The sequence below is a fragment of the Cnephaeus nilssonii genome, assembly GCF_951640355.1.
Source record: "Cnephaeus nilssonii genome assembly, chromosome: 12".
Lineage (NCBI taxonomy): Eukaryota > Metazoa > Chordata > Mammalia > Chiroptera > Vespertilionidae > Cnephaeus > Cnephaeus nilssonii.
Genome location: NC_137083.1, coordinates 57269356 through 57292697, shown reverse-complemented (window position 1 = coordinate 57292697; position 23342 = coordinate 57269356). Strand labels below are relative to the sequence as shown.

Genomic DNA, 23342 nt, shown 5'->3' with positions numbered 1-23342 from the left:
AATATGAGCCATACGGGGGTGGGAAAAAGTAGGTTTGTATGGAAAATAATACAATCCTATATAATAAAAGGCTAATATACAAATTGTCCCCCCAGGTGGGAGTTCCACTGTCTGGGAGCTCAACCTGTTGCTATGACTGACTGCACTGCGGCTGCCAACCAGCCTGCTCTGGGCCCGATCAGCTCCCCCCGATCCCTGGCCAGCCCCACCCCCGATTGGGCCGCCCCACCGCAATCAGGGCAGGACCGGCCAGCCAACCACCCACAGCCTCTCCCCCTGGCCGGCCAGCTCCCCAATAGGCCTCGATCACTGGCCAGGCTGAGGGACCCCACCCGTGCACGAATTCATGCACTGGGCCTCCAGTCCTATATAATAAAAGGCTAATATGCAAATCCGAATGGCAGAACAACTGGTCGCTATGACATGCACTGACCACCAGGGGCAGACACTCAACACAGGAACCAGGCTCACAGCTGGTGAGCACAGCAGCAGTGGTGGGAGCAGGCCTAAGCCGAGGGATCTTGGGCTGTGAGAGGGCGCAGGCCAGGCTGAGGAATACCCCTCACCTACAGTGCATGAATGTAGTGCACTGGGCCTCGTAATTAATAAATAATGAACTGTAAGCCTACTTTGCCCACCACTTATATGTAATTTTAAATTTTCTAGTAGCCATATTTAAAAAGATTAAAAAGAAACAAGTGCAATTGATTTCAAAACTATTTTTTATTTAACCCAAATATATCCTAAATATTTTATGTTCTTTTTTTATATGGAGTCTTTGAAAACTGGTGTGCATTTATATTTACATTTCAATTCAATCCAATTTGTTCATATCCTTGCCAACACTTATTTTATTATTTTTAAATAGCCATCTAGCCCTAGCTGGTTTGCTTCAGTGGATACAGAGTCGGCCTGTGGACCAAAGGGTCCCAGGTTTGATTCCGATCAAGGACACGTACCACGGTTCCAGGCTCCTCCCTGACCAGGCCCTCGTCAAGCTTGTGCAGGAGGCAACCAATGGATGTGTTTCTCTCACATCTGATATTTCTGTCTTTCCCTCTCTCTTCCACGCTAAAAAAATCAATGGAAAGATATCCTCGGGTGAGGATTAAAAAAATAAAATGTTTAATAAATAAATAGCCATCCTAACATGTGTGAGATGATATCTCACTGTGGTGTTGACTTACATTTCCCTGAGTGTCAGTGATGTTGACAGTGCAATCCCTATCAAAATCTCAATGGCACTTTTTCATAGGAATAGAAAAACAACTGTAAAATTTATATGGAACCACAAAAGCTTGCAAACAGCCAAATCAATCTTGAGGAAGAAGAGCAAAGCTGAAGTCATGACACTTTCTGATTTCAAAATAGATTACACAACCACAGTAATCAAAACAGTATGGTACTAGTATCAAGACAGACATACAGACCAATCAACAGAATAGAGAGCCCAAAAATAAATCCATGTATATACGTTCAACTGATCTTTGATAAGACTGTCAAGAATACACAATGGGAAAAGGATAGTCTCTTCAACAAGTGTTGAGAAAATTTAATATCCACATGCAAAATATGAAATTGGACCTTTGTCTTACACCATACAAAGAAACTCAAACTCAAAGTGTATTAAAGACTTAAACATAAGACCTGAAACTGTAAAACTCCTACAAGAAAACATAGGGGGAAAGCTTCATAACATTGTTCTTGGCAATGATATCATGGATATGACACCAAAAGCACAGGTAACAAAAGCAAAACTAAACAAGTGGGACAACAAAAAGCTTCTGCACAACCAAGAAAATAATACAGTGAAAAGGCAACCTGTGGATTAGGAAAATTATTTGCAAACTATATTTCTGATGAGTTAATCTCTAACATATATAAGGAATTTCTACAACTCAATAGCAAACTCATAACCAGATTTAAAAAATGGACTAAGGACTTGAATGGGTGTCTTTTCAAAGAAGACACAAATGACCAACAGATATATTTATTGACTTTTTATGTAAACTGATAAAATTCTTTGCCATTTTGTTGTTGGTTGAATTTTTTGTTTTCTTCTTGATCTCTAAATGCTCTCTATATATTCATGAGATTAGGTTAATGTTATGTATGTTGCATACTTTTTCTCAGTTTGTCATTTGCCTTTTATCTTTCTCATGCAGAAAATTTTAATTTTTATGTAATCATTTTGTCTATCATTTTTCTGTCTTCTGGATTTTGAAAATCTCATGTTTCTGTTAGCACATTTCAAGTTGTATTTTTTGTGATTAAAATTTTTTAACATCAGGAATCATTTCAATGTAAGAAGTGAGCTCCCAATCCGGTTCTGTTATCTATCTACCCTGTTATTCCAACAAAATTATTAAATAATGTTTTCTCTACTGATTGGCAATGCCACAATTATTATATATTAAATTCCTAGTCCTAATTTTGAATTATATTCTACTAGTAGCCCATTTGCAGGAAGAATCCTGCAAGCGGCCACTGTGGCCGCGTGTGCGGCCACTGCCGCCGCCATTGCAGCCGCTGCACCTGCACCCGCGCCGCTGCCGCCCGCCCCGCCCTGCCCGGGCTTTCCCTCTGGCAGCCACCTTGCTTTCCGCTTTTCCTCCCTCTTCCTTCTAAGTTGTCTTCAGTCTTCACTCCTCCCTCCCTCAGCTTATGCGAATTAACCGCCATCTTTGTTGGGTAATTTGCATACTCGCCCTGATTGGCTGGTGGGCGTGGCTTGGGCTGGTGGGCGTGGCTTGGGCGTAGCGAAGGTGCGGTCGATTTGCATATTACTATTTTATTAGGTAGGATTCCACTAACCTGTCTACTCATATGGTGGCTCAAAACCTTTAATAGTATATTTTTAAAACTACATTTTGTTAGGTGGCAAACTTAGTTCCCCATCATTCCTTTTATTCTTTTAAAAAGTTTACCAAATTCTTGGCTTATTATATTTGGCCTTATTATGCATATTTCTATATGAAATTTAAAATAAGCTTTCCTAGTTGTCCCAAAATTAATCCTGGTAACTTTATTGTGATCACATTACATTTGTAGATTAAGCAAGAGCGACATCTTTACAATATTGCATCTTCCTAACCAAGAACAAGGTATGTTTCATAATTTACCCTAGTTTTCCTTTATCTTCCTTAGTATAATTTTAAATTTTTTTCTTGCACTTTTTCTAAGTTTTATTGTTAGGTATTTTATTTTGTTGCTTTAAATAAAATCTTTATTGCATATTATTTTCTAACTTGTTTTGTAGAGGAAAGTTTAATTTTGAAACCACCCAACTCTTATTTCTAGTTTTTAAGTTATTGTATATGTGCTTTTATACAATTATATCATCAAGTAGAAATGTAATTAAATCTCCTTGTTTCCAGTTTGTATATCATACTTCTTTTTCTTGACTGAATGCATTGACTGGTATTTTCAAAAAAACATTTAAAGTTTTATATTCATCTTGTTCCTCATTTTCATGGGAATGCTTTTAGTGTTTTCTCTCTAAGCAAAATATTGGGTCATGGTTTGAATTAAATTTGCTTTTGATTTTATTAAGGAAGAATCCATTTATTCCTTATTATTAAGAAAATTTACCCAGAAATAATTACTAAATTTTATTAAATGCCTTTCAATATTTACAGAGAGAGTGTCATAAGGTTCTCATTATGATACATTAAAATATATGTATTTTATCCCTCACTGGAGGATGTTTTCATTAATTTTAGAGAGAGAGGAAGGGAGAGGAAGAGGGAAAGGGATGGGGGAGAGGGGGAGAAGAGTGAGGGAGAAAGACAGAGAGAAAGAGAAACATCAATTGGCTGTCTCCCTAATATGTCCCAACCAGCGATCGAGCCGGTAACCTAGGTATGTTGCCATGTGCCCTGACCATTTGATGCATTGGACAATGCTCCAAACAACTGAGCCATCTGGCCATGGAATGAACTGCTGTTATCATTGTGTATTATTTTGTGTGTTGCTAAAGTCTATTTGCTAATATTTTATATAGGATTTTGCTTTAATACTCATAAGTAAGATAATTTATATTTTTCTAGCTTTTGTACCTTTTTAGATTTTAGTATAAATATTATTCAGAATTCTTCCTTCCTTGTAAAAGAATTTCTCCTCTTCTAGAACAGTTTGAATAATACTGTAATTAACTGTTTTTTGAAAGTTTGATAGAATTCGCCTAAAACAGTCTGGACATGTTTGTTATTGTTATTTTAGATATACAGAGAATGTTTTTATTGTAAAACTTCTCTTCTTTGTTAGTTCTGTTTAGATGTTCTATTTATTTCAGGGACAGATTTGATTATTTGTATTTTCCTAGAAAAATAATGCTTTTATGCAGAACTTTTCATTCGTTTACAAAGATTTGGTCAGAGTATTTTCTTGTAATTGTTATAATATCCTTTGACTTTTGGGGATTTTCCCCCTCTCTTGTCATATTTTTGTTAAGTATTTGTACATTATTATTTTCCTCTCCCCTGAATATGTTGGTGGGATGTAATTATCTTGTTAATTTTGTGAAAGAATCAATGTTTAATTATATTAGTTCTGTTGTACTATTTTTTATTCATTAATTTATAATTTTTTTATATATCTGATTCATTTAGGTGTTTTTTTTTAACCTTATTCTGTATTTAACTTCATGTTTCCTAATATTTTATTATGAAAAAGTTTAAATAGAGAGAGAATTTGAAAGGATTGTACAGGAATACCCACACTCACCATCTAGATTCTTATTATTAACTAGAGGCCTGATGCATGAAATTCATGCAAAAGTAGGCCTTCCTTCCCCCAGCTAATGGCACCGGCTTCCCTCTGGCACCCAGGACCCAGGCTTCCCTCTGGCCACCGGCAGGCACCTGGGACACAGGCTTCCCTTGCAGCCCCGGCTTCGTCCGGAAACTTGTCCGGAAGGACGTCCAGTCTAATTAACATATTATGCTTTTATTGTTATAGATTATTTGCCATATTTCTTGATCACATATGTAGCCAACTATCTATCCCTCTCTCTATCCATCAGACCATCTTAATTTTTATTTATTTCAAAGTAAGCTGCAGACATCCTTATAGTCCAACTTTAAATGTTTTAGCATGTGTATTATTAGCTAGAATTTAATCTTGTTTTATTATTATGTTTTTAGGTAAATTTTACATTCAATGAAATGTATGAATCTAAGTGTACCAGTCAATGAATTTTAGGAAATGCATACATCTGTATAGTCCAAACCCCTACTACAATATAGGACATTATCATTATAATCATTTAAACATTTTAAATAATACTTGTATGCTTAAAACTATATAATGCTAATAAAAGAAATCAAAGAATATTTGAATAAATCAAGAAATGTACCATGTTCATGGATTGGAAAACTCAATTTAGTAAAGGTGTCAGTTCTCCCCAAATGGATAGGTTCTAGGCAATTTCTACCAAGATTTTTTTTGTAGATGTAGAGAAGATTGTCCTAAAATTTATATGGAAAAGTGAAGGAACTGAGAGTAACTAAAACAATTTTGAAAAGAAGCATAAAATTGGAGGAATCAGCCTATATGATTTCAAGACCTTTTATATAGCTATAGTATTGTCAAGGCCCTGTCGTATTGGTGGAGAGATATGCATAGATCAGTGGAAGAAGAGAACCCAGAAACAGAACCACACAAATATGTCCAACTGATTTTTTGCAAAGGTGCAAAAGCAATTCAATGGAGAAAAGTTAGCATTTTCATCAAATGTTAGACATCCATAGGGCAAAAAAAGAAAAAGAAAAAATGAACTTCAATTTAAGTCTAGTGCTTTATAAGAAAAATTAATTCAAACTGGATCACAGACTTAAATGTCGCATAAAATTATAAAACTTTAAAATAAGAGAAAATATTTTCAATCAAAAGCTAAGCAAGTTCTTAGAATTGACACCAAAAACATAATAAAATTAAAAATTGATAAGTTGGACTTCATCAAAATTAAAAACATATTTTATAAGAGATCTTGTTAAGGAAGAAGAAAAACAAAGGGTAACATGTACATGCCAACTGATTCTGCTCCTTTTTATGAGGAAAACAGCTTTCCCAAAAAATTTCACCAGTAATCTTTTTACATCTCCTTTAATATTATGTGGTTACTCCTAGCCACAAGGAAGCCTGGAAAATTGGGGTCTTTAGTGAATCTCATGCCACCCTCATACAGGTTTTTTGTCATAAAAGCAAACAAGAAGAAAGTCAGATATTGGGAGGGCAACTAGCAGTGTATGCAACAACTGCAATTTTGCAGGCCCTTCTATTCCTAAACATTCTTTTGTTCATGTAACAGTGAATAAACTTGAACTAGTACTTGATGCTGGCAATTACTCATCCTGGCAATTAAAGTCACACAGTCTGCCCTATGGCAAATATTCATCTTTGATATCAACCACTTAAGACAAAATTAAGTGCCTCCTTAGCACTACTGCACTTTTCAATGTGCTGAGAAGCCTTTTGGAGGAATACCTACATTTTCTATATCCTTGGTAAGAAGCATGCAAAAGCTTTCTGGCAGATAACTCAAATGCAGAACAAAATCACCATGATTGAGAACACTTAAAGGCTTGAATGTTCTAAAATTTGAGGATGTATGTAACTGTCCTGAGCAGCCTGTGCCAGAAATCTAAGAGTATGTAATTATCAAATTAAATGAGAACCAGATATAGACTAATAAAGGATGTCAATGAGTTAGATAATTTAGCTGTAACAGACAAATGCCTGGAAAGACAAGACTGCTAAAACTGACTCAAGAGGAAATAGAAAACATAAATAGGTATATAGTAAGTAGAGAGATTGAATTAGTAATAGAATAACTACCCACAAAGAAAAGCCCCAACTCAGATAGCTTTATTGCTGAATTCTACCAAACACTTAATGTTTGGAACAGTCTACCAAAATTCCTACCAGTTCTTCACAAACTTTTCCAAAAATAGGAGAGGAGGGAAAACTTTAGGAGACGAATATTACGTTGTATACAAAGCCAAAACAAGATATCACAAGAAAACTACAAACCAATATGTATTATGGATATAGATGCAAATTTTCTCAACAAAATACTATTCAACTGAATCTAGCAACACATGACAAGAATTATTCAACATGACCAAGTAGAATTTATCCAGAAATTCAAGGTTAGTTTAGTATTCAAAAATCAAGTAACGTAATTGATGTAATGAAATAAACTAATGTAATATAGCATATAAATAGAATAAAAAACAAAAAGTATATCTTCTCAATAGCTACAGAAAAAGTATTATTTAAAATCCAGCACCCTCCCCTGGTGAAAACTGCTAACTTTGAAGCTTTGATCATTTCTGGAGCCTTAATTATCTGGCCTTGGTTTTTGGTTACTAAAGGAAACAATCTTTTGAATCCTAAGAACCAAAGATATGCTAACCATATATTGACCCAATACTGATATAACAGGATCCCTACTCTCCTAGTTTTGATGAGCCAGCCTTGTGAAATTAATGGCTGGAACACTGCTAACTTCTGGAAACTGCTGCAGCTGAGAGATCATGGATATCTGCCAGCAAAGCTGCATTGTCACATTGATATATACTCATAAGCGACATGTATGTCAGAATCAACATATGTGTCAAAATCAGCAGGTGTATCAGAATCAACATGTGTCAGGATCTGTATATGCCAAAATAGAAACGTGCCAACATGTGTCAGAATAAACGTGTCAAATGGTTATCGTGTATCAATTGGCATGTTTGTCAGAGTGGTGTATGTGTCAGAATTGACCTGTCAGAATGAACAGATGTGTCATAATTAACATGTATCAGAATTGGTGTATGTCGGTTTTAATATGTGTGTCAGTGAACGTGTGTCAGAATCGCCACACATGTCAGAATTGATGTGCATGTTGGAGTGGTCAATGTGTCAGAATAAACACATGCCTCAAAATTGACACATGTCTGTCAGGATCAACACACCTGTCAAAAGCAACATGTCAAAATTGATGTCAGGTGGTGAAACTGGGGTGGTGAAACTGACACATGTCACAATCAACATTTCAAAATTGATATGTCTCATAAGTGACATGTCTATAGTAACATGCATATCATAAGTGACTTATGTGTTACAGTGGCTTATGTATTATTGTTGACATATGTTGCAGTTGACATGTATGTGGCTAACATCTATAGAGCATTTCACTGTTTATAAAGTTTTTTCAGAAGTCATAATTTTAGGTGTGGATGTGGTTCTGAAGAACGTTATTGTTCAATAAGCTGCTTACAACTTTTTTTAAATTGAGGTAAAATTTACATCACATAAAATTAACCATTTTAAAGTGAACAATTCAGCAGCATTTAGTACTATTTTTGTGTTGTGTAACTATCACCTCTCTCTAAATCCAGAACATTTTCATGTCCCCCCCAAAGAGACCCTATACCTATTAACCAATCATTCCTCTTTTTTTCCTCCCACAGTAAAATTACTAATCTGCTTTTTGTCTCTATGGATTTATCTATTCTGGACATTTTCAATTATACAATCAGATAATAAATATATATAAAATAAAATCCAATACCCTTTCATGTCAAAAAAATTAGGAAGAGAATGGAAAATCTTTGCTATGATAAAGAGCATCTATGAAATCTCACAACTAATATTATACTTAAGGCTGAAAGAATGGATGCTTTCCCCATGAGGTAAAAAACAAGACAAGGATATCCACTTTGCCACTTCTATACAACATGGTAATAGAGCTTCTAGTCACAGTGATTAAGCAAGAAAAAAAATAAAAAGCATCCTGGTTAGAGAGGAAGAAGTGAAACTATTTCTGTTCACCAATGACATAATCTTTTATATAGAAAACCCTCAGCAACCCACTGAAAATCAATTATAAGAACTAGTAAATAAGTTTGGCAAGATTGAAAGATACTAGATAAATATTTTTAAAGTCAGTTATACTCCTATCTAGACTAATAAAAGAGAAAAATGCAAATTGACTACCTTTGCGATGCCCACCAGTCAATCAGGAGTGAGTATGCAAATTAACCCAACAAAGATGGAGGGTTAATTTGCATACACAGCCGCCAAGCGGCCGGGGGTGGGATGCTTGCATCGTTGCCATGGCAACAACGCAGGCATTCCGCACTGCCCCAGCTGATCCGGGCCTCTGGGGGAAGGTGGAAAGGCGGCTCTGGGCTGGAGCAAAGGCAGAAAGACAGCTCCAGCCAGAGTGAAGCAGTGACAGCAGCCAGGGGAGGGAAGGCCCATTCTTGCATGAATCTTCATGCATCAGGCCTCTAGTACATTTATAATGAGTAACTAAAATGAACTTAAAGAAACAATTTCATTTACAATAACATCAAAAGAATAATATAGGAATAAATTTAAGAAAAGTGTAAAACTTATACTCTGAAAACTACAAAACATTGAAAGAAAATTTTAAAAATCTAAATAAATGAAAAGGCACCCATGTTTGTGGATCAGAAAATTTACAATTGTAATGATGGCAATTCTCCCCAAATTAATCTGCCAATCCAATACAATTTTCATCAGAATACTGTCTGCTTTGTAGAAATTGACAAACTGATCCTAAAATTGATATGGAAACTCAGGGAATTTAGAATAGAAAAAAAATTCGTGAAAAAGAACAATTTGAGATTCATAATTTTCAATTTCAAAACTATAAACTAACAATAACCAAGACAGTGTTGTACTATCATGAAGACAGGAATATAGATCAATGAATCTAATTGAAATCCAGAAATAAACCATGTTTGTAGTCAACTGATTTTCAACAAGGGTGGCAAAGTCTATTCAATAGGAAAAATAGTCTTTTAAACAAATGGTGCTGGGACAACTGGATAAATAACACACCATATGAAAAATTAACTTAAAATGGGTCAAGAATTAATGGGTTGAACTCTTAGAAGAAAATGGAAGTAAATCTTCCGTTGAATCTGACAATGGATTTGTAGCTATAACACCAAAAGCTCAAGTAACAACAACAAAAATGGGTCAATTAGATTTCATCAAAAACTTTTGTGCTTCAAATAAAACTATCAAGAAAGTGAAAATAGAACCCACAGAATGGGAGAAAATAATTGCAAGCTATCTGATGAAGGACTTATATAGACCTCTTACAACTTACACTAAAAAAGACAACTCAATTTAAAAAGTGCAAATGATCTGACTAGACATTTCTCCAAAGAAGATAAACATGGCCAATAAACACATGAAAAGATATTCAGCACCTTTAATTATCAGGGAAATATAAATAACACAATAACACCCACTATGATGACTGGAATGAAAATCAGATAACAGGTGTTGATAAGAATGTAGAGAAATCAAAATCCTCCTTTGATGGTGAGAATATAAAATCAGTCTTTTTGGAAAAGTTTGGCACTTCTTCAGAAAGTTAAACAGATATATCATAAAAGTACTTTGATAAGCTGCAAACTTGACCCTATTGTAAATTCTTTCTCCAGTTCTAGTGTTAAGAGTTTCATATTTCTTTATTTTTTTTAACATATTTTATTGATTTTTTTACAGAGAGGAAGGGAGAGGGATAGAGAGTTAGAAACATCGATGAGAGAGAAACACCGATCAGCTGCCTCCTGCACACCCCCTACTGGGGATGTGCCCGCAACTAAGGTACATGCCTTTGACCGGAATTGAACCTGGGACCCTTGAGTCTGCAGGCCAACGCTCTATCCACTGAGCCAAACCGGTTAGGGCTAGAGTTTCATATTTCTTACTATAAAGACTACTCATCTTACCTAATAATAGACAAACATGTAAATTGACCGTACCTCCTCTACGCCCACCAGCCAATCAGAGTGAGTATGCAAATTAACCTACCAAAGATGGCAGTTAATTTGCATACACAGGCACCAAGCGACTAGGGGCTGGTGGGATTTTTGCGTCATTGCCATGTTGACAACGCAGGCATTCCGCCCCACCCCCAGTCTCTCAGGGCCTCAGGGCAGCCTGGGAAGGCAGGGCCCGAGCAGAAAGAGGCGGCTCCAGGGCTAGGCCGGAGTGGAAAGGCGGTCCCAGTAGCCAGGGGAAGGAAGGCCCATTCTAGCATGAATCTTCGTGCATCGGGCTTCTAGTTGTTAAATAATTAAGAACATAAATAGATTAATGAAAAAGTCTCTTTCTTTAACTGGGATGTTGGGCTGTCATGCATCTTTTGATGATAAGCATACACCAAAGCAAGTAGCAGAAATTCCCAAAGTCTTCAGAAGCAATGCTATGTTATCAGTTCATGATTAATTTTGGTTTGAGTACATTAAGATTTTCAACTGATAAGATGATCAGTTTTAGTTATAATTTTCTTTATTTATTATCAATTTATTTGGTTGTGTGTTGTTCAGTTACCCAACAAAGTGTACTGACATCAATATTTGACATCAATATTTTAATTTATGCTTTCTCTGTAACGAGACTTGACCCCGATTAATTATGTCATATATACTTATATTGCTAAAGCAGTTGTATACATAATCCCCAAAATGTTTGTCCAGTAACACTTCTTTATTACCACCAAGTTGTTGTTGTTTTTTCTTATTGTTTCAATGACTATATTCGGGATCATAGAGGCTAACTCCCTCTATAGGAATATATTTATTACCAGAACCAAGCCACACATAAGTCTGACACACATAAGCCAATAATAAAAGAGTAAAATAATGAGTCATCACCAAATTCTTGTTCTACTAAAAAGTGGGAACAACTAGGGTAGTTTGGCTGTGAAGTCATTTTCTCCAATCAAATAGATCATAATAAAAAAAATCATGCATTTGAGCATGGCTCAGACAACTTTTGAGAAACTTGGTCCTAAAAATAATGAAAAAAGGAAAGCTGGTATAGCTAAAGAAGAAGTTGGGGGGTCTAAGGATAACCTTTCTTTGGGGAGACAGTAATGTTGGTGTTGCAAGGGTTTAGGAAGTCCCTGTTCGGGCACCATTAATGCCGGGCTTCTTGTTCCAGCATTACAAAGGGTTCATCAATCTGGAGAAAGGCTGTGCATAGATTAAGTAAGAGTCCAGAGACGAAAGATAATTTTGAAAGGCATTAAGTGTCAGAGGAGCTTCAGCTAAGGGAGCTAAAGTTTTTCCTTGTCTCAGGACCCTTGCTTTTTATTAACACAATTTGTCCTAAGGCAAGGTAGAGATAATACACTTCAAAGGGTACAGAAGCATTATCAGATTGGGGAATAGCCTACAGCTGTTCAGGTGTTTGGCCAACAGGAGGCAATAACATGTAGATTAAGATGCTCTGAGCTGTCTGGCAGCTAACAGTCATCCTATTCAGGTTTGTGGGAAGTGCCTTTCAGCCTTTCCATCAGGTGATTACATATGTTACTCAGCCCTTGTTGAGCACCCAAGTTTCGTCAACCTTTTGATGAAACTCTTATAATTATGACATGCTGGAATTGGCTTCTGGCAAGACAGAAGACACTTGAACATGTTTATAAGCTTAGGAGACAGCCATTATCAGACAAGGTGCTGAAGTTGAAGGGGAAGGGAGAATAAAAGATGGAGCAAGATTCCCAGAGGTGGGCCAGAAAGATATCAAGTGCCCAGGAGAAATAGAAATTTTAGTATAAAATCTATGACACTAAATAATGAACTATTCACTATAATAATTTAGAACAAGGTGCCAGTGAAATGTTATGGGTTTTGTTACAGTGTGACAATGTTCATTACTGCCAGTGAATCTAGCCCCTCACGAAACTCTAAATTTTAGCCTAGATCTATCAGTAAACAACTTTAAAATGTATAATAAAATTTCCTGTTTTATCTTTGTCACATTCAAATAATGTTTTCTCTTTTATATATATATATAGATACGACTCCTCCTTATTCTGAGCCAGTGTACATCCCAACAGGCCTAGAGAACGAACCCATTTATTCAAACTCCAAGGAAGATACAGTAGTTTATCTAGCTGAAGATGGTGGGTACATAATGAAATATGTTGCTATACAAATGTAATTTGGTACCTGGGCTAATCTCTTAGTTATATTTGTTTTGCTGATTATAGTGGAAATTGCAGATTACCAGGAAATCCCTGTCCCCATAAAAATGTTTGGTTAAGCCCTAGCCAGTTTGGCCCAGTGGATAGAGCACCGGCCCGCATACTGAAGGATTCCAGTCAAGGTCACGTACCTTGATTGCAGGCTCAATTCTGTGCAGGAGGCAAGCAATCAGTATGTCTCTCTCTCATCAATGTTTTTCTCTCTCTGTCTCTCCCCCTCCACTGTCTCTAAAAATCAATGGAAAAATATCCTCAGGTGAGGATTAAAAAACAAAAAAATATATTTGGTTATTATTGATCCAAATGTTGATTTAGTGCTAATTATATTCTTGAAGGTGTATTTCAGTTCATGTAAAGTTACTTTAAAATAAAACATCAGATTGGCCATTAGAATGGGGTTATATTTAGAAGGAATTCTGCTTCACATCAGTTTTCAAAGGTAAATTCAGTGGGGTGCTCTGCAACTGTTGTTGCCTCTCTATTGACAGATCATTTTCATGCAATTTCTCAGATGTGTGGGTTTTCTTTTTTTCCATTTCATGCCAGTTTGGTGCGATTCCTATCTTAAAAGAGGAACGCACCCACATTGCAAATAACATCTAAGATATAGCTCAGAAGGGTGATCTGTATTAGTACTTTGAGAACTCTAGTAATCAAAATCTTATATCCACTTTATGATAGAATATGCTGATAATCAAACATAGATATCTCAGCCTATATTCTGTGCTACTCCTGATACACCAACATGAGGAAGTATGTGACTCCTGCACAATGTCACCATCAGAGTTCTATGTCTTACAGTAGATGTTAGATACCTTCTAGGGAACATATGTATTTTATTTAAAGGGCTGGCAAAACAATTAAATTCACAGGGATTGTTTCCTGTACAGTATGCGATTCTTGAAATCATTTACTCACATATTTTTTAACAGCTGGAGTGAGAGAAGCACCTCTGATTTTTCTAATTTGATTTCAAATATTTTTATGGCTAAACTTTCAAATATTTGCATGGCTAGTAGTAGAACTTCCATACATAACTTAAATGAGATCTAATAAAAAATTGAAATAGTCAGGGTCTTGTTGGGAATTGGATGGCATACTTGGAGTAATTTTTATTAGTTCAGTGAAAGTATAACTTAGAATGGACAGAGTTAAGGCAAACGACCAAGGGATGGTGAAGCAACATAAGCCTATCAACAGAGGAGAACCATTGTATTTCCTTGACCTGAAAGGATAAACTGACAGATGATTGTTAGACCTGTGGCTGTTGGACAGGGAAGTCCCCAAACAACTGGCTATATAGAATTCTGGTGGACAACTTTTCTTTCAAAGATTTATTTCTTTAAATATATGTTCCAATGTCTTGTGACATCTGTTGTCTTTAATAAAAGTCAGCCATAATTTATATCATTGTACCCTATTTATGGTGTGTCTTTTTGTTTCTGGCTGTTTTCAGCAAACTAAGGTTGGCCTAGATTTGGTTATCTTTAAATTTATTCTGTGTGGAGTTTACTGATCTTATTGGATCCATTGATTAATAGAGTGCTTTCCCCCACCCCATTTGAGAATTTTTCAACCATTATTTCTTCATATATTTTTCTATACTACTCTTTCTTTTCTGCCCTTTGGAATTCCAATTACATATATGTTGGATTTCTAGCTGTGTCCCACATGTCCCTGGATCTTTGTTGTTTTTTTTTGTCCTCCTCTGTCCTTGAGTTTTTGTTTTTAAGTTCACAGCATCTTCTGCAATCCTCAGTATGTCTTTTAAGCCCATCCAATAAATCTTATTTCAGTTATTGCACTTTTTATTTCTAAAATTTCCATTTGCTTTTTTAATAGTTTCCATTTATATTAATCTGCTTCTTTATTATCTCTATCTTTTCCTTTAAACCTTTAAACATGTTTTCTGAGTACATTGTAAATCCCATCTAAATTGTCTTGAAGGGTGTGTGTGTGTGTGTGTGTGTGTGTGTGTGTGTGTGTGTGTGTGTTTCATCATGGACCATATTTCCCTGCTTCTCTGCATGCTTCGTAATTTTTTTATCACATGCAAGACATTGTGAAAGATATGTTGTAGGAGTCTATATTGTTTTTAAAACTTATGTTGAATTTTGTTGTGGTAGGCAGCTTAATTGCTGGTAGGTGATTCTGCATCTTTCAGGCTGGTTTTATTTATTTATTTATTTTGTAGGGCTGATTTATTTTCATTTTGTCCTTAGTCAAGGTCATGGCCTTGACTGTTAGATGTGGTTCTTATGCCTAATGTACAGCTTTTCTAGTGTCATGATGAAATGTCTGAGGAGCTTAGTGAAATCTTTACACTCTGGGTATGTTGTAATTCCAGTATATTCTGAAATTGTATACCCTCTATTATCTCACCCCTAATAGCACTCTTTCCTACCTTGCTTATTCTCATCCTCTGCTTACACAGCCAAGCCCTTAGCAAAGGACTGGGGGAAAACCATGTAGACTGTTGAGACTCTCCCTCTATGTAGCTGTCTTTTCTCTCATGCCCTGCCTCACAAATCCTAGCAGCCCTGAGCAATAATCTTGCCTCCTCAGCCCAGCAAGACTGTTATGCGCTTCATAAGTGCCTCCTTCCTGAGGTGTGGTTAGGAAGAAAGCCAGGGGTAAGCATGGGCTTACTTGGTGTATTTATCTTTTTTTTCAAGAATCCTATATAGTTCTGGTCTATGTGTTGTCCAAAAATATGAAAAAAAAAGCTCATATTTTTTGTCCACTTTTATAGTCATTTATAGTAAAAGGTCAAGTTCAGAATCAATTATTTCATATAACCAGAAGCGGAATGAGTATTTTAATGTGAGTAGCATATGAGTCTATTTTAGGCATTGCTTTTCTTATCTAAGTACTCTTAAATTTTCTTGCTTCAACATAAATCTGTATATTTGTATCAAATTTCTTTACAAATTAAAATTCTTAGTGACACTTCACTTATACTGTAGCTGCAAGCTCTATGCAGAATAGCCTATACTTTAGACATGGCTTGATATCTTTATGGCCTATTTCTCTCATCAGCTTACAAAGAGCCGTGTTTTGTGTATTCTCGAGTTGGGGGCAACCGAACAGCCCTGAAGCAGCCTGTGGATAATTGTGACAGCACTTTGATGTTTGAAGCAAGGTTTGAGAGTGGTAATCTACAGAAGGTAGTCAAAGTGTAGGTTTTAATTATGTTTATTTGAGGAGCTAGACCATCAACTGTTTATTAGTTTCTATATTTTGTACGTTGAAATGTTAGTATCCATCACTAAACTTAACTCCTTGAAGTATAGATGGTAATTAGAGATTATCTTGGGGGTGTGTATGAAAGGTTCAAATAATTTTGAGAATTATTACTTAACGTAAGCAGATTTCTGTATTTTCAGTATGCCAGTATGAATTGTCTCACACACAGACACACGCGCGCGCACACACACACACACACACACACACAGTGCATGGTGCTGAGGAACAGAAATTACTTGGTAAAGAAAAAAGTCACAACTAACCAAGTAAGTTTGATATATGTATATATTATAAATAATACACAGTAAGTTATTTTAGCCTTTATATAAGTACTAGAGGCCCGGTGCATGAAAATTCATGCACTGGAGGGGGGTTCCTCAGCCCGGCCTGCCCCCTCTCACAGTCTGGGAGCCCTCAGGGGCAGGAGGCGCCTTAGCGATGCCCCATCATACCTCTGCTGCTGCCACTGCCGGCCCTGGTTACCTGAGCCTCGAGCGGCTCTGGGCGGCTGGGCAGCCGCCATCCAAGGCTTGCCTGCGCCTCGGGCCGCCCCTGGGCAGCTGGGCAGCTGACATTTGAGGCTTGCCTGCAACTCAGGTGTCATCTGGGCAGCCGCCATCTGAGGCTTGCCTGCGCCTCAGGCCAACCCTGGGCAGCTGCGGGGCTGAGGGAACTGGGGGACTCCGGAGGCAGGCGTGTGGAGTGGCTGGGCCCGCTTGGTGCCGAGCCCAGCCTTGCCGTGTACCGGCCACCCCAGCAGGGCTGAGGGGACTGGGCACCGCCATCTTGTGGCTGTGGGTGCTGCCATCTTTGAGGGCGAGGCCGTCAGTTAGCATATTCCCTCTTTATTAGATGCAATTCTCAATGACTCAGTATGGGAGATACAAATAGTGATCAAATATCATCCTCAAAGTATTTACAATTTTATAGTCTGTTGGTCGTATTAATGTCTATTTATTTTTAAATGTTCTCAATAATAGTTATAGCAGATCCCTAGAATTGGAATCTAATAGAAAACAGAAATATATATCTGAAGTAAAAAAGAAACATTGGACTTTAACTCAGTTTTAAGAACTTTTTAATCATTTTTTATAAGAAACATAATTGGAGTAAAAATATAATTTTTATCAAATCTCATTTTTATGTGCTCTCTTTAGCAATAATAAAAAGGCTTTAGAATAATGCATAGAAACAGTTTCACATCCAATAAAAGGAAATTTCAAAAGTTTTATCTTTTTCAATTACTTGCTATTTATGATACTAAATAAACATTGTCCAACCACCAGACCCAAAAAAAAACTTTCTGTGAATAGGTAAAAATCATTTTCCTTATTTATTTAAAACCAAATGTCATTTTTACATTTTTATGTGCTTTTTCCCCTTTCTTATGTATTAGGGCAGAATATGAATACCAGTTGACTGTGCGCCCTGACCTCTTCACAAATAAACACACCCAGTGGTACTATTTCCAAGTCACTAATACCCAAGCAGGAATAGTCTACAGATTCACTATTATCAATTTTACCAAGCCTGCTAGTCTTTACAACCGGGGTATGCGCCCACTGTTTTATTCTGAAAAAGAGGCCAAAACTCATAATATTGGCTGGAGGAGAATAGGAGAGCAAATCAAGTATTACAGGAACAACCCTGGGCAAGATGGGCGCCATTATTTCTCTCTCACGTGGACATTTCAATTTCCACACAGCAATGATACCTGCTACTTTGCTCACTGCTATCCATACACTTACACCAACCTGCAAGAATACCTTTCTAGCATCAATAATGACCCAGTACGGTCAAAGTTTTGTAAAGTACGTGTCTTGTGCCACACAATTGCTAGGAATATGGTGTACATTTTAACGATCACTACCCCCTTGAAGAACGCTGACTCAAGAAAACGAAAGGCGGTGATTTTGACTGCAAGGGTACATCCAGGAGAAACCAACAGCTCGTGGATCATGAAAGGCTTCCTGGATTTTATTTTAGGCAGCTCACGTGATGCGCAGTTGCTTCGGGACACTTTCATCTTCAAGGTGGTACCCATGCTGAATCCCGATGGTGTGATTGTAGGAAATTACCGGTGTTCCTTAGCTGGACGGGATTTAAACCGTAACTACACCTCTCTCCTGAAGGAATCATTCCCTTCTGTTTGGTATACCCGGAACATGATCCACAGGTAAAATAAGCCTCAAATTGCCTCTCTGCTTATTTAGTAAATCTGGGAGTAAGAATTTTGGTCCCACAGTCCCACTCATGTTACTCTCTATTTTCTTAAGATAGTTTGACTATACCTACTTAATTTCCCCCCCCATTCTTCCTAACTCTGCTCCTATGCCTTTCTGGCATTATGCCACTGGATTCACTAACCTTTCATTAAATAATGATACCGACTCTAGGACATTATAATGGCTCCGTGAAACTAATAGTTTGCATATCCCAAATTTGATTTCTTGCTAAAGCTGATGGTAGCACCAATGTTTACTTTGGGATCCTTGAATACCTTATTTGTGAAAATTAATTACATCTCGTAGAGCCTTCTGGCACTAAGTTGATCATATATTGCTCTATGATGAGTCTTTTGATTAACAGGTTACATAATTATTTAAAATTTTCGTAAATAATATCCTTATTTGCCCCTAGAAAAATTAATAGCTTTAAATTTTCCAAAGAATTCAGAATAGTAAAATGCACATAATATTTAAAATTTTTGTTGAATGACTAGGTTAAGTGTATGGAGCTGGAGTTAAACATATCAGATTGGAATCCCCGTTACATCATTTGCTAACTATGTGACCTTGAGCAATTTAAAAACAAACCCAGCCCTAGCCGGTTTGGCTCAGTGGATAGAGCGTTGGCCTGCAGATTGAAGGGTCCCGGGTTCGATTCCTATCAAGGGCCTGTATCTCAGTTGCAGGCTTCTTCCCAACTTGGGCCCTGGTCAGGGCGCATGCAGGAGGCAACCAATTGATGTGTTTCTCTCACATTGATATTTCTCTCTGTCTTTCCCTTCTCTTTCACTCTCTAAAAAATCAATGGAAAAATATCCTCGGGTGATATTTTTAGATTATTTAGATTAAAAACAAATCTAAACCTCAATTTTATCATATATAAAATGGGAACAATAATACTTACCTCATAGATGGGAGAATTAAATGAAGTTATTGTTACTAAAGTACCCAGAATAAAATCTGGAACATCGGAAGCTTTAAACGTATTCAGTGTTTCCTCAAATATAAAAAAAGAAAAAAGTTGTTAAAAAATATTGAGAATTAGAGTAGATTTTAGTATAAGGTATTAAAATATCTGTAAGAAAAATAGTCTAAGTGTTTCTAAAATGATGTAAATGAATATAAGATAAGAGACCCTAAAATCTTGTTTTACTTCAGAAGTAATAACATTTCTTTGGGAATTAATTACTTACAAGTAATGGTTTCTTTTGACTCACAAGAAACAGAAAGACCACTAAAATTGAGAAAATGTGGGTTTAAAAATGTACAGCCTATTTCATATTTAAGGAGCTCATATGATAATCTTGTTTTATAATCTAGTTAGTTCTCTAAAAACTTGAAATGTTGTTCAGTGACTTTATGTCAATCTGTTATTAGTTAGAATTTATTGGGCACCAAATGAGAAAGGGACAATAAGTTAATACATGTAACTGACTTCAATATGAAATTTCACTCTAGTTTAAAGGATATTGTTTCTAATACAAGCTGTGCTTAAAGTTTTGACTTTAGGTTTTAGTATTTTTGTTATAAAAGTACAGTAGTCTGCCATCCACAATTTCAATTCCATAGTTTGTTTCCCATAGTCAGCTGCAGTCTGAAAGTATTAAATGGAGTAATTCCAGAAATAAACAATTCGTAAGTTTTAAATTGCACACCATTCTGCGTAGCATGATGAAATCTCGCCTTGTACCATCTGGGACATGAATGACCCCTTTGTCCAGCGCATCCATGTTGTATATGTTACCCTCCTGTAATGCACTTAGTAGCCATCTCATTATCACATTGACTGTGGTGGTATCCAGTGCTTGTGTTCACATCACTCTTATTTTAATAGTGGCCCCAAAGCACAAGAGTAATGATGCTGGCAATTTGAATATGCCAAAGAGATGCCATAAAGTGTATGCATATATAGGAAAAAACATAGTATATATAGGGGTGGTACTATTCGAGGTTTCAGGCATCCACTGGGGTCTTGGAATATATCCCCTGCAGTTAAGGGGGAGACTACTGTAAAACATTTCATATTACTATAAAAACCATTACTAACATTTTGATATTTATCCTTCCAGATATAACAAATAATATATGAAATTTTATTACTTAAGTAATATAATAATGTTATATAAAGTTTAGAATTAGGGGGAAAAAGGCAGCTCAGCCGGCGTGGCTCAGTGGTTGAGTATTGACCTATGAACCAGAAGGTCACAGTTCGGATTCTCGGTCAGGGCACATACCAGTTGCAGGCTCGATCCCCAGTGTGGGGTGTGCAGGAGACAGCCGATCAATGATTCTCTCTCGTCATTGATGTTTCTATCTCTCCCTTCCCCTCTGAAATCAATAAAAATATTTATTTTAAAAAAGAAAGAAAAGGCCAAAATGCCCATAATTCTATCACCTTTACAACCACCACTTTTTTCCCTTTTGAAAGCCATCATCAATCAGTTGGGGGGGAGGGTAAAGAGGAGCTTATTTTTTATTACTTTAATATATATTGAATGCCTAAATTATACAAGCTAAGGATTTTGCTCTTAATATTATCTAATAATTTCCTTAAATTATTTATTGTAAATTTAGCAGAAAAAAAAAGTCAATTCAAACTTTAGGACCATTTTTCTCAAAATGATATTTACTCACCACATTAATCAAGGGTTAATTCATTGGCTTCAGCACCAAGTCATAAGACACTCAACTTTTAACAAATATTTTGGGTATTTGTGTACATAGCACTGTTCTGTATGACTTAAAGCATTCCCTGCCCTTAACAAGATTCAACATCAAAAATATGAAAACTTTCCTCCGCAGTGCCAAGTAAATGGTACCAATATTAAGAGCTACAGGGGTTCAGAAAAAGGACATCTCTATAACCTTGACTAGTTAAAGGAAATGAGACATGAGGTCAGTCTTGGGGATGAGGGGTAGTATTTGCATTTACAAAGATGAAGAAAGAAGATATTGCAGTCAGAAATATCTATGTGAGAGTTAATGGAGAAAGATGGTAGAGAACTGTTTTCTGTGTACAACAAAAAGTCAGAATTACATACTAAATCCTGTTGGAAAAAGTGTTGGGAGTAAGGTAAATTTTGTCCTTTTTTAATGTAAGGCATTTGTATTTTATATATGGTTAATGGGAAATTATTTCAGACATTTAAAAATTGTATATTAATAATATGCAGTATAGATAAGAGAAATTGAAAACTAGTATGTAGGAAATTCTATTCATTGGATGTTAGACTTATAAATCTATAGTTACACCCATGAAAGAAAAATGCAGAGGTAAAATTTAGTAACTTACCTTTTTCTTCTCGGTAGATTGATGGAGAAGCGAGAGGTTATTTTATATTGTGACCTTCATGGCCATAGCAGGAAAGAGAACATCTTCATGTATGGCTGTGGCGGAAGTGATAAGTGTAAAGCATTATACTTACAGCAACGAATCTTCCCACTTATGATGAGCAAAAATTGTCCAGATAAAGTAAGCACTTTTTAAGATTTTAACTTTTCTTTTACTAAACCAATGTCCACGTGAGACAGCAAAATGGAAAATCTTATTCAGTAAATTGACTTTTTATTATTTTGCCTGGTTTTACAGTTGACCATAAGAAAGCAACTATGTTGAATGTTTAGTAGCCAGTAGTTTGAAATATGAAGAAAATACCCATTATCCTGCCACTGTACTTAATGGTAAAAAAACAAACAAACAAAAACACCTGATTGTTTTCCTCCTAAAGTCAAGAACAGGCAAGGATATTCACTCTTATCCCTTCAGTTCGCCTTTTCCTGGAGGTTCTAACAAGTGTAATAAGGCAAGAAAAAGAAATAAAAGGCAGACAGATTGGGAAGAAAGAAGTAATAAAGAGGACATGGTTGTCTTCATAGAAAATCCAAAGCAATCCATAAAAAACAAGTGACTTTAGTAATGTCATAAGATACACAATCAACCCACAAAAAACAATTTAATTTCTATATACTCAAAATTAGAAACTAACATTAAAAACAATACCACTTACTGTAACTCCAAAAGAAATGAAATACTTGTGACTGCAAAGGGATAGCATAAAGGAGTTTTTTTAGAAGTGATGGGGTTGTTTTCTATGCTGATCATGGTATTGAGTACACAAATCTACACGTGTTAAAAATTAATAGAATGGAACACAAAAAAGTCATTTATTATATGTTAATTTAAAAATAAAATGACAAAAACTTTGTAGATATGATATAACCATTTTTATGATATACATATGATATAACCTTATAGATATGATATAACCATTTTTATGATATACATATGATATAACCTTGGTCCGATTCCAGTCAAGGGCATGTACCTTGGTTGCGGGCACATTCCCAGTAGGTAGTGTGTAGGATGCAGCTGAATCGATGTTTCTGTCTCATTGATGTTTCTAACTCTCTATCCCTCTCCCTCTCCATTGCTCTCTGTAAAAAAATCAATACAATATATATTTTTTAAAAGAAAATAAAGTATCTTTATTCTATTCTGAAAATCTATAACATTAATCTTCATTCCTAAATATGTTTAAGCCCCTTCTATAATATTTAGTCGTATAAGTACTTATCCCAACAGTATCAAGAATTATTCAACTGGTTTTGAATGTATATGTTATGTATAGCTAAAAAGTAAAATTTATTGCTAGAATTTAAGTCTGTAGTCCTTAGAAATGTAAATACGTCATTTTTATATTTGAATTACATATGAGTTATTTCCATTGGTCAGGAAATAAAAGCAGCTCCTGAAGTATTAGAGAGAATTACTGCTTTTGCACAACTACTTTTCCATTTTCAACCCTACTTCCTAAGAAAGACACTGTTGTCATTAAAAAGAT

The 23342-nt window shown here is 36.0% G+C and overlaps 1 protein-coding gene across 12 annotated transcripts in view; it reads left to right on the top strand.

Annotated features, from left to right (window-relative positions):
• Positions 1 to 23342, top strand: part of AGBL3 (AGBL carboxypeptidase 3) — a 61852-nt gene that overhangs the window by 5792 nt on the left and 32718 nt on the right. For 4 of the 12 annotated variants that reach the window (XM_079785433.1, XM_079785429.1, XM_079785437.1 and 1 more), the window contains exons 5-8: positions 12839 to 12946; positions 16067 to 16205; positions 17670 to 18449; positions 21811 to 21973. In XM_079785433.1, the coding sequence (XP_079641559.1) occupies positions 12839 to 12946; positions 16067 to 16205; positions 17670 to 18449; positions 21811 to 21973 (1190 nt within the window). The other 8 variants (XM_079785434.1, XM_079785435.1, XM_079785438.1 and 5 more) reach the window with 8 other exon arrangements.